This window comes from Nomascus leucogenys, chromosome 4 (assembly GCF_006542625.1).
Source record: "Nomascus leucogenys isolate Asia chromosome 4, Asia_NLE_v1, whole genome shotgun sequence".
In the NCBI taxonomy this organism is placed as follows: domain Eukaryota; kingdom Metazoa; phylum Chordata; class Mammalia; order Primates; family Hylobatidae; genus Nomascus; species Nomascus leucogenys.
In genome coordinates, this window is record NC_044384.1 from 101,538,580 (window position 1) to 101,553,569 (window position 14,990).

General features: G+C 46.4%; 1 protein-coding gene across 2 annotated transcripts in view; it reads right to left on the reverse strand.

The window, feature by feature from the left end:
- Window positions 1-1,452: 1,452 nt before the first annotated feature.
- The window catches only part of RBM5 (RNA binding motif protein 5), a 31,315-nt gene continuing 17,777 nt past the window's right edge, over window positions 1,453-14,990 (reverse strand). For both annotated transcript variants that reach the window (XM_003257089.1, XM_030811738.1), the window contains exons 11-25: window positions 14,483-14,580; window positions 13,777-13,864; window positions 13,209-13,286; window positions 13,052-13,124; window positions 11,347-11,432; window positions 10,255-10,339; window positions 9,949-10,040; window positions 7,164-7,325; window positions 6,609-6,758; window positions 6,457-6,528; window positions 5,090-5,269; window positions 4,716-4,790; window positions 3,545-3,642; window positions 3,337-3,466; window positions 1,453-2,080 (exon numbers count right to left, since the gene is read on the reverse strand). In XM_003257089.1, coding sequence (XP_003257137.1) covers window positions 1,955-2,080; window positions 3,337-3,466; window positions 3,545-3,642; window positions 4,716-4,790; window positions 5,090-5,269; window positions 6,457-6,528; window positions 6,609-6,758; window positions 7,164-7,325; window positions 9,949-10,040; window positions 10,255-10,339; window positions 11,347-11,432; window positions 13,052-13,124; window positions 13,209-13,286; window positions 13,777-13,864; window positions 14,483-14,580 — 1,593 coding nt within the window. In that variant the 3' untranslated portion in view covers window positions 1,453-1,954. The remainder of the gene's footprint in view (window positions 2,081-3,336; window positions 3,467-3,544; window positions 3,643-4,715; window positions 4,791-5,089; window positions 5,270-6,456; window positions 6,529-6,608; window positions 6,759-7,163; window positions 7,326-9,948; window positions 10,041-10,254; window positions 10,340-11,346; window positions 11,433-13,051; window positions 13,125-13,208; window positions 13,287-13,776; window positions 13,865-14,482; window positions 14,581-14,990) is intronic.

Genomic DNA, 14,990 nt, shown 5'->3' on the forward strand with positions numbered 1-14,990 from the left:
CCAGGGTGAGGACCTCCTCAGCATTTTCTATTCCTTAAGGCCCTGCCCGAAAAGAGGAAAACGTGACCACCCACAAAAGCAAGACTAGCTTCAAAATCAAACTGCAGAGAAAAGGCCACCTTAACTGCATGCCCAATCTGTGGAGCTCAAGCACTCAGTTTGGCCAGATTGGCAATGTGAGCACCCCATCACATCATCTGGTCCCAAGAACAGCCTGAGATCTAGGCATACTTCCCGACCTGGTCAGGCACGGTCTTCTGGGTCAAAATGATGTTCTCTGCCCTGTGGAAGAGTGCTGAGGAGGAAATACCCATTCACAACAGAAAACTCTGCAATGCTCCCAGGACCTCCTTAGCAGCTGAGAAGACAGAGTGAGTGGAGTGCTGCCAAGGGGAGATAACCTCCTCAGTTCCTCCATCGCAGCAGACAGTGGACTAGGTATCATCTGTATCATCGCCAAAAGCAGGGAGGATCTGCCCTGCAGAGCAGAGCAGTGACAACTCCACACTCCGGCATGTGTGGAATAAAGTCTGTGGAAACTAGAGAGGCGCAAGTGCTCATGGTCACTTTGGTCTTAGCAGAAAAGCTACTAAGTTACCATGATTTCCATAAAGAGTTTTAAAACGTGTTAAACTCTTTTTTTTTTTTTTTGAAAAGGAGTTTTGCTCTTGTTGCCCAGGCTAGAGTGCAATGGCGCCACCTCTGGCTCACGGCAACCCCTGCCTCCTGAGTTCAAGCAATTCTCCTGCCTCAGCCTCCTGAGCAGCTGGGATTACAGGCCAACCACACCCAGCTAATTTTGTATTTTTAGTAGAGACAGGGTTTCTCCGTGTTCGTCAGGGTGGTCTCGAACTCCCAACGTCAGGTGACCCGCCCGCCTCGGCCTCCCAAAGTGCTGGGATTACAGGAGTGAGCCAGTGCGCCCAGCTAAAACATGTTAAACTCTTGAACTTAAAAATCTGAACATGTCAAGACCAGCCTGGGCAACAGAGTGAGGCCCCGTCTCTGCAAAAAATTAAAAAATTAGCCTGCATGGTGGTGTGTGCTTGTAGTCCCAGCTACTCGGAACACTAAAGTGGGAGAATCGCGTGAGCCCGGGAGGTCGAGGCTGCAGTCTCCCGAGTAGCTGGGATTACAGGCACACGCCACCACGTCTAATTTTTTTGTATTTTTGGTAGAGACGGGGTTTCACCATGTTGGCCAGACTGGTCTCAAACTCCTGACCTCAGGCAATCCACCCCCTCGGCCTCCCAAAGTGCTGGGATTACAGGCGTGAGCCACCATGCCTGGCCAACCCTGCCTTAAAATCAATCAATCACTCAATCAATCAATCACTCAATCAATCAGAACGTGGTGATGGGAGCAAGAAATAAACTGATTTCATCACCAGGCTTGACTGGCTCAGACATGCTTGACCCACCTACCCACCCAAGAATAAAGAGACACAGGACACCCATTTCTCAAGGTATTTCTTTTGTAAAGGAGCCAGATTTGGCAACTAGACTGAAAATCTTCCAAAATTCTGTACAAATGTGTAATATACAAATATACACAAGGCTTTTGCCAAGAAAAGACATCACAACAAATGACAGAGGTGGCTTTGGTGTCACATACCACCTACAGCATCTCAAACCCCTAGGAATGTGAGGGGCTGATGGACCACAACATAGGCTACACATGTAAACACGCTACATTACACTATATACACTGGAGTATAAAAAACCCACTGTCCTCTCCGGTCTGTTCACAAGCCCTCTGGCGGGAAGGAAGGCCATTCACCAGACAACCCATATAAGGGGAACTTCTTTAAGGTGGGAGGGAGAACCCTGAAGAATGAAGTGGTTCACCCTAAGATCTATTAACAGCACAAGGCATGCCCTTAAAGAGACAGGCGGTAAGAGCGAATTCAGGAGATGGACCACTTCTTGTGCTCCTTGTCATCTCTCTCTCTCTCTCACTCCATCTCAGTGAACCGGGCAAACATGGCTTTCCGGACAGCATCTTTGTAGGAATCGGCGCCCGACAAACCATATGCGCTGCCTTTGGCTCCTAGGCCAGCTCCCTTTAGCCGAACTTGAGCCTGGGAAAGCACAGAGACTGTCAGCTGGCAGGTAGGGTATGGGCTGCTCCACCTCTCACCATGCCCACTCCTTACCCAGCAGGACCACCCACCAGGAGACAGAAGAAAGAAAACTGTATATGAAGACAAGGATTTCTCCAGAAGAGATCAGGAGCAAGTGTAAGGACTGGAGGAATAAAATGGGCTACGGAACACAGGCAGATGAAGCAAATCACCCACCCCTCAATGCCTGCTCAGCAAGCATCCATGCCTAGGAAAGGGCCCCAAAGTACTCCTCTGAAGCATGGGAAAGGCCTGGTAATTACAGGCACAGATTACACAGGACAGCTCGATGTCAGCAGAACTCACATAAACAGGATGAACATGGTCTACAAGAGTCTGACCTAAGCTGTGCTCCCAGGACAGAACAGGGGCAATTACAGGTGGAGCTCCTGCCTAGAAGGCCAGTGGGTAGGGGCCTCTGATCCTGGGATATGATGCCTCAGTGCGGGCTCTGATCAATTTAAAGATTTCTGTTCTTTTTTTTTTTGAGACGGAGTCTTGCTCTATCACCCAGGCTGGAGTGCAGTGGTGCGATCTCGGCTCACTGCAAACTCCGCCTCCCGGGTTCACGCCATTCTCCTGCCTCAGCCTCTCCGAGTAGCTGGGACTACTGGCGCCCGCCACCACGCCTGGCTAATTTTTTTGTATTTTTAGTAGAGACGGGGTTTCACCGTGGTCTCGATCTCCTGACCTCGTGATCCGCCCACCTCGGCCTCCCAAAGTGCTGGGATTACAAGCGTGAGCCACCGCGCCCGGCCCAATTTAAAGATTTCTTATCGTGGGTGAAAACCCTACTAAATTTTTTTTTTTTTTTTTTGAGACAGAGTCGCTGTTGCCCAGGCTGGAGTACAGTGGTGTGATCTCGGCTCACTGCAACCTCCTCCTGCCAGGTTCAAGCAATTCTCCTGCCTCAGCCTCCTTAGTAGCTGGGATTACAGGCACATGCTGCCATGCCCAACTAATATTTTGTATTTTAGTAGAGACGGGGTTTCACCATGTTTCCCAGGCTGGTCTCAAACTCCTGGGCTCAGGCAATCCACCCGCCTTGGCCTTCCAAAGTGCTGGGATTACAGGCATGAGCTCATGCCTGTAATCTGCCCCTTCATGCTGAGGTAAAGCTGCTCCTGGCTCCCAGGCTCTATGAGTGCCCTGATCTCATCTCTGGAACCAGCCTGTAAGCCTGGCAAACATCAAGGCCTGACCCTACTGCTTACCTCAATGGGAGCCGTAATGCCTTGACACTTTCGTCCCAAGCCAGAGCCTTCCCGCCAGCCCATGGCCTGCAGCATCTTGTTGCCAATGTTACTGTGGTCAATGCCATCTTTGGTGGGTTGCTCGTAATTCCTGCCAGTGGCAAACACACAGTTACTTAAAACAGCCAGGGCCCCAGCTTACGAACTGGAAAATGTGCACATCACATACACAGTGCCAGCATCAAACTGCTTCTTGCGCTTGGGCTCTGGAGGTTCTGGAATGCCGTACTTCTCCCGTCTTTCTGCAGCTCGGTCTCGGTATTTCATCTACATGGGAGAAAAAACACTGCTGGAAATGTTCACAGACTTCAACCTGTAACCGTCTAATGCACCTATTCAAAACTATCCCCTCAAGTATTTTTAAATCTGAAGAATGCTTTTTTTAGACTGCTCTGAAATACCAAATTCCCTTGTTCCCCTCATCATACCTAGTCATATCTGAAATGTTAAATTTGTAGATATGAATTGTGTGGAACCAGGGGCAGAACTATGTCTCCAACAAGCAGTTTTATTTAATTAGCCACCCTCTGTCAAGCTATTCAACCAGCCCACTGGGCAGTGGGTACAGCTTGTGAAGAGGAAGGCAGAATTGCCCGTTCTCCTCAGCATTTGGACAGGCATACCTCCAACATCAAGGAGGCTTCCAGAGACCTGTTCAGCAGTCCCTGGGGAGGTGGAACCATAGATAGTAGGACGGGAAAGGTGTGGGGAGAAGAAAAGCAAAAGCCTTAGCTACAAACACTTCAGAATTATCTCGGGGTGGAAGATTTCTAACCCACTTGCTCATTTCTAACCCACAGGCCTGTATTTGCATTTAAATCCCTGCCCACCTGGCTGCTAACCTGCCCCAACCACCAGCACTAACTGCTTGCCCATTATTGTGTCACAGGCTTCTCTCTTGCCTTTGTTCCCAGATCTGCTTGCCATGCCCTGCCCATCCTTCCTTTCATATCACCTGCAATAACCTCATGTCCTGCTGTCCTTTGGGATTAATTTGAAGCCCCCTTCTTTGCCCATGAAGGCTTCCCTGGCCAGGCCAAACTAGACCACTCTCTCCGTAACAAAATCCAGTGTATTTAAGCAGCAAGCTCTGGCATTCAAGACCTGTGAGCAGTCTCAGCAGTGTGCTTCTGCCTTGTGCACCCTTATGAAGAAGGGACAATGTGAGGCTCATGAAGCACACAGAGCCTGGGTCTAGGCTACATGAACTACAATGGTCAGATGACAAGGGTATGACAAATCCTTCTACCCCACCCCTGGGATCTGGAACTAAATGCTACAAATAAAAGCTAAAGGCGATTATCCCAATATCCTCTTCCCTGTGGCAGTTTCCCATTCACCTCTCTCTCCCTTAGCTCCAAGGCTTCCAGCTCCTGCTCGCTCAGCCTGGATCGTCGGTAGATGTCCATGTTTTGCTACACAAAAGATTTGAAAGACACAGTAAGGACTCAGACCATCTTAATTTGAAATATCCTAACATTAGTAACATCTACTGTACTTTAAGAGCCAAAGCCCAAACAATACACAATCACATAAAAACTATAGTCTGATGTGTGTGGAGCTGCCAGACTCCTTCCACCGTCATCGGGAACAGCTTTCTGTAAGGCCATCATTAATGGCAGGTATTTTTGGAACTGTCAGGACTGTTAGGGCACTCAAATTGTCTCACTGTCTCCCCTCGCCCCCTCAGATCAGCTCAGAAAAGCATGGCCACCTTGTGAAGGTCTGAGAGTTGCTGGTGCCTGACTAGGGCATCTTTGTTCGGGAACTGGCGCCGGCACAGCAGACAGGCCATCTTCTTCCAGTCAGCTAGCTTCTCTTCCTCACTCTCAAGTCTCTCCACGAGCTCCTCTTCATTGTCACTGTCACCACTGTAAGCAGCAACCAGACCCCTCTGGGGACAAAAGGAGGGCAGGTCACTGGAAATGTACAATAGGAAGATGGCGATGGCTATGTGCCTGGATAAAGTAATGCCTCATCCGAAATGTTAACAAATCCCCATTACTGTATGTCAACTTTAGTAGTGAATTACATTTTGTCAACTGCGTGGAACAGTCAGGTCCTTGACGGCTAGGCCTGACAGCCTCCTGGTACCAACCTTCTTGGAGCCTAAGAAATGGATTCCTGGGTGACTACCTTTTTCTATTTCTTTTGAGAAGGAGTCTTGCTCTGTTGCCCAGGCTGGAGCGCAGTGGCGTAATCTCAGCTCACTGCAACCTCCGCCTCCCAGGTTCAAGTGATTCAAGTGTCTCAGCCTCCCAAGTAGCTGGGATTACAGGTGCCTGCCACCACCCCTGGCTAATCTTTTGCATTTTTAGTAGAGATGGGGTTTCACCATATTGGTCAGGCTGATTTTGAACTCCTGATCTCAAATGATCTGCCTGCCTTGGCCTCCCAAAGTGCTGGGATTACAGGTGTGAGCCAAAGCGCCAAGACTCTTTTTTTTTTTTTTTTTTTTTTTAAATGAGACAGGGTCTTGCTCACTGCCCAGGCTGGAGTGCAATGGAGTGCAATGGTATGATCCCCAAAAAGTGCAGTGGCTCACTGCAGCCTTGATCTCCTGGGCTCAAGCAATTCTCTTCCCTCAGCATCCCAAGTAGCTAGGAGTACAGATGCATGCCACCACACCCAACTAATTTGTTTCTAATTTTTAGTAGAGACGAAGTCTTGCAATGTTGCCTAGACTGAGTGACTTTTCAAACCACTGACCACACATAAAAATCCCAAATACAACATATCAGAATAATGGCCCACCCAGACCAGTATCTATCTAGTAAAACAAGCTTTTTTTTGTCTTAATTTTCTCTTTCCAGACCATTAAAACTCTCTACTCACAGATGCAATGAAACTTAATTAACTGAGCTTAGGAATTGAAGCTTCTTTCATCACTCCATCTCATCTGCTCTCACAGAAAACAAAGCCCCGAACATGGAATCTATGTGCAGACACTGCTCCAATACCCATCAACAGCAATCACATTCAGTTTTAAGTAGGAATCACATTAGCCAAGATGCAGCTGAGCCTTAAAGTGAGACACAAACCACAGATAGGGTCTTTAAAACACTGGTGGTACTCCCTTACTTTGAGGGGATTCTCCTCATCTCCGTTTCGCACCAATTCTGGGATGAGCTGCTGCCTTTCAGCTAAGGCTCCCTGGGAAACAGAGGACAAGCCATGAGACTCAAGTTTTAGGTAAGTTCCCATCATGACGTACTGGCCATTCCTGCTATTACCTTCTTCTCAAAGAGAGCAAAGCCAGCGTCTGCTGCAGCAGATTCTCTCCTTTCTTCTTCCCTCAAGGAATTGACAGGCTGAAAGCTATTTTTAAAGTTTTCTTTCTGCTTATTCAAACTCTTAGCCCAGCGTTCCATGTCTTTGGCGATCTAATGTCAAACAACACCAACAAAAAAACATTTAGTCCCCTCTGCCATGAGAATGAGCCATTAAGGATCTTATCTCAACTATATGCCCCGTAACAAACCCCTTTTACTCTTACTTCCACCGACAAATATTTCCATTAGATATTATCACATATAACCAAAGTCATTCATAAATACTGCTTGAAAAGCTTTGAGATTTCCAGGGCTTCTTTTTCTAAGTACACAGGCTAACTGACAGTCAAGATATGGTAACAATAACAAATTGCAAAATGCTGTGAGAACTTAGTATGAATAAAATGTGGAGCCCAATTTTTAAGAATCCAAATAATACTGACATAAATGCTACAACCCCAAAACCAAGAGTTCAGCCCAATACCTCAATGAGAGAAATATGGGTCATGTTCTAACCTGCTGGGCTGTTTTGCTCTTGGGTTTCTCCTTCTTCTCTTTCCCCTCTTTTGCAGGAGGCAGGCCTGTCTGCTGGTGGGAGCTAGACTCTGCAGCTGGCACGTAGGTCTCTTTCTCCCCATCCCAGTAAAGGTACTGCTGGGTTAAGGAATTATAGTAGTACTAGAAAACAACAAACAAAAAACAATTAATGCAGACTTTCTGCTATGTCAGTCGATTACATATTTTGTCAAAAAAAAAGATAAAATATGTTGTGGACTAGTGATATTTCCTGCCCAGAAAGGACCCTTGGCACACCTTGGTATAAGTAAAGATGATGAACCACCTAGCAAAGAGGTGTGACACTGCTAGAGTAAAAATAGAATATGAATTCTTTAAAAAGTTTAGTTCCCAGCCGGGCGCAGTGGCTCATGCCTCTAATCCTAGCACTTTGGGAGGTGGTGGTGGGCGGACCACCCAAGGTCAGGAGTTCAAGACCAGCCTGGCCAACATGGTGATAACTCATCTCTACTAAAAATACAAAAATTAGCTGGGCATGATGGCACACCTGTAATCCCAGCTACTCAGGAGGCTGAGGCAAGAGAACTGCTTGAACCTGGGAGACGGAGGAGGTGGCAGTGAGCCAAGATCGTGCGCCACTGCACTCCAGTCTGGGTAACAAAGACTCCGTCTCAAAAAAAATGATAATAAAAATTTAAAAAGTCTAGTTCCCATTAATTTAATCCCTGGACCTACCTAGAGGGCACCCAAAGAGCAATTTGTCTCACTCTGTTCCACAGACTATTTACATAAACCAGGCAGCCAGAACAGGTGGGCGTGTCATGGAGTTCAGACATCTGCCATGACAACAGCTCATCATTGGGCCCATCCACATAGAATCCTTTGGATACCAGGCAACCACACACAGGGTGTAAACACTAGCTCAGAGCTGGAAGGAGGTGTTGGTGAAGGGACCCAAGCTCAGCAGGAATTGCAACAGAGGAGAGGTGTCACATATCCTCTCCTCTCCTTTATTTATTTTCCAGTTGCTCACTCTATCTGCTCAACAGGGACCCAGGAGACAGTGTCTGTCTCTTCTGGGTAAGGTGGCGTGGCTAACAGACACAACTTCTTTTTTTTTTTTTTTTTTTTTTTTCAGACGGAGTCTCACTCTGTTGCCCAGGCTGGAGTGCAGTGGCACAATCTTGGCTTACTGTAAGCTCCACCTCCTGGGTTCACGCCATTCTCCTGCCTCAGCCTCCCGAGTAGCTGGGACTACAGGCGTTCGCTACCACGCCCGGCTAATTTTTTTGGTTTTTTTTTTTTTTTTTTTTAGTAGAGACGGGGTTTCACTGTGTTAGCCAGGATGGTCTCTATCTCCTGACCTAGTGATCCTCCTGTCTTGGCCTCCCAAAGTGCTGGGATTACAGGCGTGAGCCACCGCGCCCAGCCTACAGACACAACTTCTAAGGCCACCAAAGAGAACTGACAGGGAAAAAAAAAACAAAAAATGAACTGACAGGGAAATAAATGGCCAGGCTTCACAAACGAGAAGTGGAAGAGGCATGCAGAGGCTTGGCCTGCTTAGGCACATCACACACAGCTTCACACTTCAATCTCTCAGAAACCACAACCTATCAATGCCAAGTTCCTGTTAAAAATACTTATTTTACTGTTCTAGATATACAGCTCCCGGTCATAAATAGAGTTATTTATGGGGTGTTAAAGTTGTTTTTCCCTTTTAAAAGTTATATATGCCACCAAAAATAAAACACCACTCCATACATCTGCTCAATTCTACCCTCAAGAATACACAGGGAGGCAAAGTAAAGGATGCTGGACACAAAAGGTCATCTATTGTCTGACTCCACTTATATGAAATGTCAAGAATAGAGGGCTGGGCACGGTGGCTCATGCCTGTAATCCTGGCACTTTGGAGGCTGAGGCGGGTGGATCACTTAAGGTCAGGAGTTCAAGACCAGCCTGGCAAACAAGATGAAACCATGTCTCGACTACAAAAATTAGCTGGGTGTGGTGGGCGCCTGTAATCCCAGCTACTAGCTACTCAGGAGGCTGAGGCAGGAGCATCGCTTGAACGCAGGAGGTGGAGGCTGCAGTGAGCCAAGATCGTGCCACAAAAAAAAAAAAAAAAAAAAAAAAAAAGGGCAAATCCATAGAGACAGAGAGTAGATTAGTAGTTACCGGAGGAGAGTACAGAATGGGGAGTGACTGTTTAACAGGTACAGGGTTTCTTCTTGGAGTGATGAAAATGTTCTGAGATTAGACAGTGGTAACAGTTACACAACACTGTGAATATACTAAAAGCCACTGATTTGTACACTCTAAAAGGTTAAATAATGAGAAAAGTACAATTTAAAATTTCTAGCTACGTCTTTCCATAAATTGTAACTTGACAAAATAATCTATAGCAACAGAAATCAAAATAGTGGTTATTGAAGACATAGGTTACTGACCAGCAATGGGCGTGAGGATTAGGTGGGCTGGGAATAAGTGGTGGTGTATATACACATGTAATATACAAATGTATAGACATGTAAACATTCAAAGAATTGCACATTTCTGTTTTGTGTATTTTTCTGTGTGTATGTTATACCTCAAAACATTTTTTAACCCTAAAATTAAAACTTACAATCTCCAAATAAAAATTACATTTTGGTGGCTTTGAAGAAGTTAAAACTAATCTGAGTCATATATTCTTTTGCAGGAAATATTTCATTTTATACCTCATAAATGCACTAAGCAAAACTACTTCTAGTGAAATTGAGGAGGAAAGCAGCGCATTTACTTGCGAGTTGGGGTCATAATAGAGCCCTGTTGTCGGATCATAGTAATATCCTGAAGATTCATCATACTGGTAAGTGGACGTGTCAGGTACTGCTGCAAAAACAAAATCCAGCATACAGTCATTCCAGGTAAGAAATGGCTTTATTTCAAATTCTAAGCCAGTGAGATGCAGCAGGCCTAATGTTTCTTCTCTGTCTCACATCCCCAAGTGTCCCTCTGACACCCGCAAAGGGAGAAGAACTCTCATTAAACAAAGACAACAACTAAGACCTTCCAACTGTCAACAGCCCCATGAGGTTTGGCTTACCATATTTGGTACCAGGAACTACACCAGTAGGGGAAGCGGCTGGGGCCTGTGTACTTGTGCTAGTGCTAGGCTGTGCTTCCTCAGTCTGGAAAGAACAGCAGCTTCAATATAATTTCAACTGTAAAGCCTTTTAAGAGAGCTAAATCACTGCAATCATCCAGGAGGAAGGGCTCCCCTGACAGACACACTGTAGCAATAATCTAAGGCAATCCCTCAGCAAAACCCATGTTGACAACTTTCTTGCTTTCTTTTTCAAGAGGAGTCTTGCTCTGTTGCCCAAACTGGACTGCAGTGGCACAATCTTGGCTCACTGCAACCTCCGTCTCCGGGGTTCAAGCAATTCTCCTGCCTCAGCCTCCCGAGTAGCTGGGATTACAGGCGTGTGCCACCACGCCCGGCTAATTTTTGTATTTTTAGTAGAGACGGGGTTTCACCATGTTGGCCAGGCTTGTCTTGAACTCCTGACCCTGTGATCCGCCCGCCTTGGCCTCCCAAAGTGCTGGGATTACAGGCGTGAGCCACTGCGCCCGGCGACAATTTACTTTTTTTTTTTTTTTTTTTTGAGACGGAGTTTCGCTCTGTCGCCCAGGCTGGAGTGCAGTGGCACCATCTTGGTTCACTGCAAGCTCTGCTTCCCAGGTTCACGCCATTCTCCTGCCTCAGCCTCCCGAGCAGCTGGGACTACAGGCGCCCGCCACCACGCCCGGCTAATTTTTTTGTATTTTCAGTAGAGACGGGGTTTCACCGTGTTAGCCAGGATGGTCTTGATCTCCTAACCTCGTGATCCACCCGCCTCGGCCTCCCAAAGTGCTGGGATTACAGGTGTGAGCCACCACGCCCGGCCCTGGCGACAACTTTCTAAAGGTCAAGTTGAGGCATGCATAAAGTATAAATACACAGTTGAAATTTTATATATAAAATATACATGCACATACATATCATAAAATTAATATTTTAAGACAACAGAAAGAAATAAAGTTGAAGTGTGTATTACTCAATCCTGGCTCATATAACAGGAAAGGGTAATACTTGTATAGCAAAACAAAATTTCCCCATCAGCCACGAGTTCTGTATATAGGACAACAGGATTACCGGAGAGCCAGGTGGATTGGAGGTTTGATTATACAGCTGAGGACTCTGGGACACTACAGCCGCTGAGGTGGTGGTCACTGCTGTGCCTGATGATAAACACAAGTGTTAGGGAAAGCCAAGGCACTGAACGCCAACCCAAACATCTTTATTTGTAATGCCCAATCTAGCCTTCTTCTGTCATTGTATATGTCAGTTCTTCATAAGCTAATTCCCACTAAGTACCCTGGAATCTGTGACATTTTCATTTTCTTACAATTCTACTAGATGTGATATACAAAGTTAAGGATTCTGTATCATGGCTAAGAAAAAGAGAAGAGGCCGGGCGCGGTGGCTCAGGCCTGTAATCCCAGCACTTTGGAAGGAAGAGGCGAGCAGATCACGAGGTCAGGAGATTGAGACCATCCTGGCTAACACGGTGAAACCCCGTCTCTACTAAAAATACAAAAAATTAGCCAGGAGTGGTGGCGGGCACCTGTAGTCCCAGCTAGTTGTGAGGATGAGGCAGGAGAATGGTGTGAACCTGGGAGGCGGAGCTTGCAGTGAGCCGAGATCACGCCACTGCACTCCAGCCTGGGCAACAGAGCGAGACTCCGTCTCAAAAAAAAAAAAAAAAAAAAAAAAGAAAGAGAAGAAAGGATCTGTATTTGCTCTGGGGTTGAGAAAGATTTAACTCACAAGGCTTTTAAAAGCCTGAAACAAAAATTAAAGCCAAGGCTTCTTAGAGTGGCTCTTCTGATTGATGTCTGAGCACCAGACTCCAGGGCCACATCCTCTCTGCTCACCTGAACTTACATGGGCACTCATAACTCCTAACACAGAGAGGGGAAATACAGAGTTGAATTCCAAGAATTAAACTCATCACAACATGGTCTCTAAGACCTTGTATTAACTCTGGGCAGGGCTGGGTGCGGTGGCTCACGCCTGTAATCCCAGCACTTTGGGAGGCCGAGGCGGGCAGATCACGAGGTCAGGAGATCCAGACCATCCTGGCTAACACAGTGAAACCCCGTCTCTACTAAAAATACAAAAATTAGCCAGGCATAGTGGTGGGTGCCTGTAGTCACAGCTACTCGGGAGGCTGAGGCAGGAGGATGGCATGAACCCAGGATGCGGAGCTTGCAGTGAGCCAAGATTGCGCCACTGCACACCATCCAGCCTGGGCGACAGAGCGAGACTCCGTCTCAAAAAAAAAAAAAAAACCTCAGTGTACACAAATAACCGTATTCTTCCCCAGAACCTTGGGTACATGATGACAGCCCTGAATATGCCCCCTACATTCTTTTTTTTTTTTTTTTTTTCCTTTCTGAGACAGAATCTCACTGTTGCCCGGGCTGGAGTGCAATGGTGCTATCTCGGCTCACTGCAATCTCTGCTGCTCGGGTTCAAGCAATTCTCCTGCCTCAGCCTCCTGAGTAGCTGGGATTACAGGTGCCTGCCACTGCATCTGGCTAATTTCTGTAGTTTTAGCTGAGATGGGGTTTCACCATGTTGGCCAGGCTGGTCTTGAACTCCTGACCTCGTGATCCACCTGCCTTGGTCTCTCAAAGTGCTGGGATTACAGGCGTGAGCCATCGTGCCCGGCCATGTCCCCTACAATCTTACAGAGAAATGGACTTGTAGCTTTTGGTCCAGTTAGGACATTTAATCATATTTCTTCAACCGTAAGTGTTTAAACAAAAGGTAAAAGGGAGATGAAGTTTACTACCTGATGCAGATGATGCATCAGATTCCAATCCTCCAGCTTGTTGTTGATAAAACTGCTGATAATCCTGTGAATACTGAAGAAAAGTCCACAATTAAAGTTGCTATTCTCAGACACACTCTGAAAGACTATAAGGTGGATGCTGCTAAAATCTACCTACCTGAGCATATTGGGCATAGCCATCTTGACCTGGCTGCAGATAATTGTAGTCAACACTGCCTCCTTCACCACTTTGAGACTACAAAACATCAAAATGAGACAAAGACAAACTTAGTGGGCATTAAGGAAAAAAATTCAGAAGAAGTCCCTAAAAATGAGCTCGTGATGCTGGGCGCGGTGGCTCACGGCTGTAATCCCAGCACTCTGGGAGGCTGAGGTGGGTGGATCACCTGAGGTCAGGAGTTCAAGACCAGCTTGGCCAACGTGGTGAAATCCCATCTCTACTAAAATACAAAAATTAGCCGGGCATGGTGGCAGGTGCCTGTAATCCCAGCTACTCAAGAGGCTGAGACAGAAGAATTGCTTGAACCCAGAAGGTGGAGCTTGCGGTGAGCCAAGATCGCACCACTGCACTCCAGCCCGGGTGACCAGAGTGACACTCCATCTCAAAAACAAAACAAAACAAAACAAAAAAAGAGCTCGTATTGCGAATACCACAGGAGAGGTCATGTCTGTGAATCTGGGCACCACCACCACACTACCTTGAGCAAAAAGATGCTCGATCTTACCTGGGTGGATGACCACTGAGCAGCAGCAATAGCTGTACTAGCTACAGAGAAGGCGCTGACGCGGTTACCATCTGAGAGGACCAAGTCTCTGAAACCACAAAGATCCAATCATGTGATTCTATCTCAGTATTCCCACAATTAGTGCCCCAATACCACCAACTGATTCACTCCACCCTTTGTCAGTTCTCAAATGCCAGCAAGGCCACATTTCATAGCGGGAGGGCTCTTCATGGGGAAATTCCTCAGTAAGCAAGTGGCCCTGTAGTATAATTGCTATACCTTGTAACCTGCCATCTAATAAAGAGTTTTTTGGATGTGCAATGATACTAAAAAAAAGGGAAATTTACCATGTTAGAGTTAAGCACTATATACATGAAATTATTAGCACGCTGTTCTGGAAGGAACAGGTTATTTCTGGATGGGTTAGCACTATACTGCTGCAGTTTGCAAAGCATGTGTTCTCAACCCATCTGCCATACTTGCCTTTCTCCTGATCTGAAACCATTTCAGGCAACTTCATCAACTGGTTATACAGGACAGTAGGGAATAATCACTAAAAGAAGACAAACGTGTCCCTCCTGGCCTTGGCAATCAGGGAGGATCACAGTGTCTCAACATACTTGGGGTACAGGCTTGGCGTTCAGTTAGCACGCTGTACAAATGTGCAGATGCAGTAGTTTGAAATAAGGACAATGAAGCCACTCACTTTCTGGCACTTTTTGCAAAATCAACCCCAATAGTTTTGCCATCAATTTTCAAAGGAGGATGGAGACTCTGTAATATCTGAAGCAGCTGAGAAGCATCCTGAAGGAGAATGTGAAGAAAAAAAATGTGTAATGTAATTAAAAATCTCTCCCTACCATCTACCCCATTCAAAGTAGTTTTCTACTAAAGAAAAAAAAAAAAAGGCAATTAATTCCTTATTGTGTTTGCAGATATGAAACCTCAAGAAAGGAATACCTCTCTTTCCTCTAAGATGTGAAGGTTTCCAGTATTACCAAAAGAGCAAATGCTAAACCAATCAAAAACAAAGTACATCTAACACTTGGGAGGCTGAGGTGAGCAGATCACTTGAAGTCAGGAGTTCGAGACCAGCCTGGCCAACATGGCAAAAACCCATCTCTACTAAAAATACAAAAATTAGCTGGGCGTGGCCGGGCGCGGTGACTCACGCCTGTAATCCCAGCACTTTGGGAGGCTGAGGTGGGCGGATC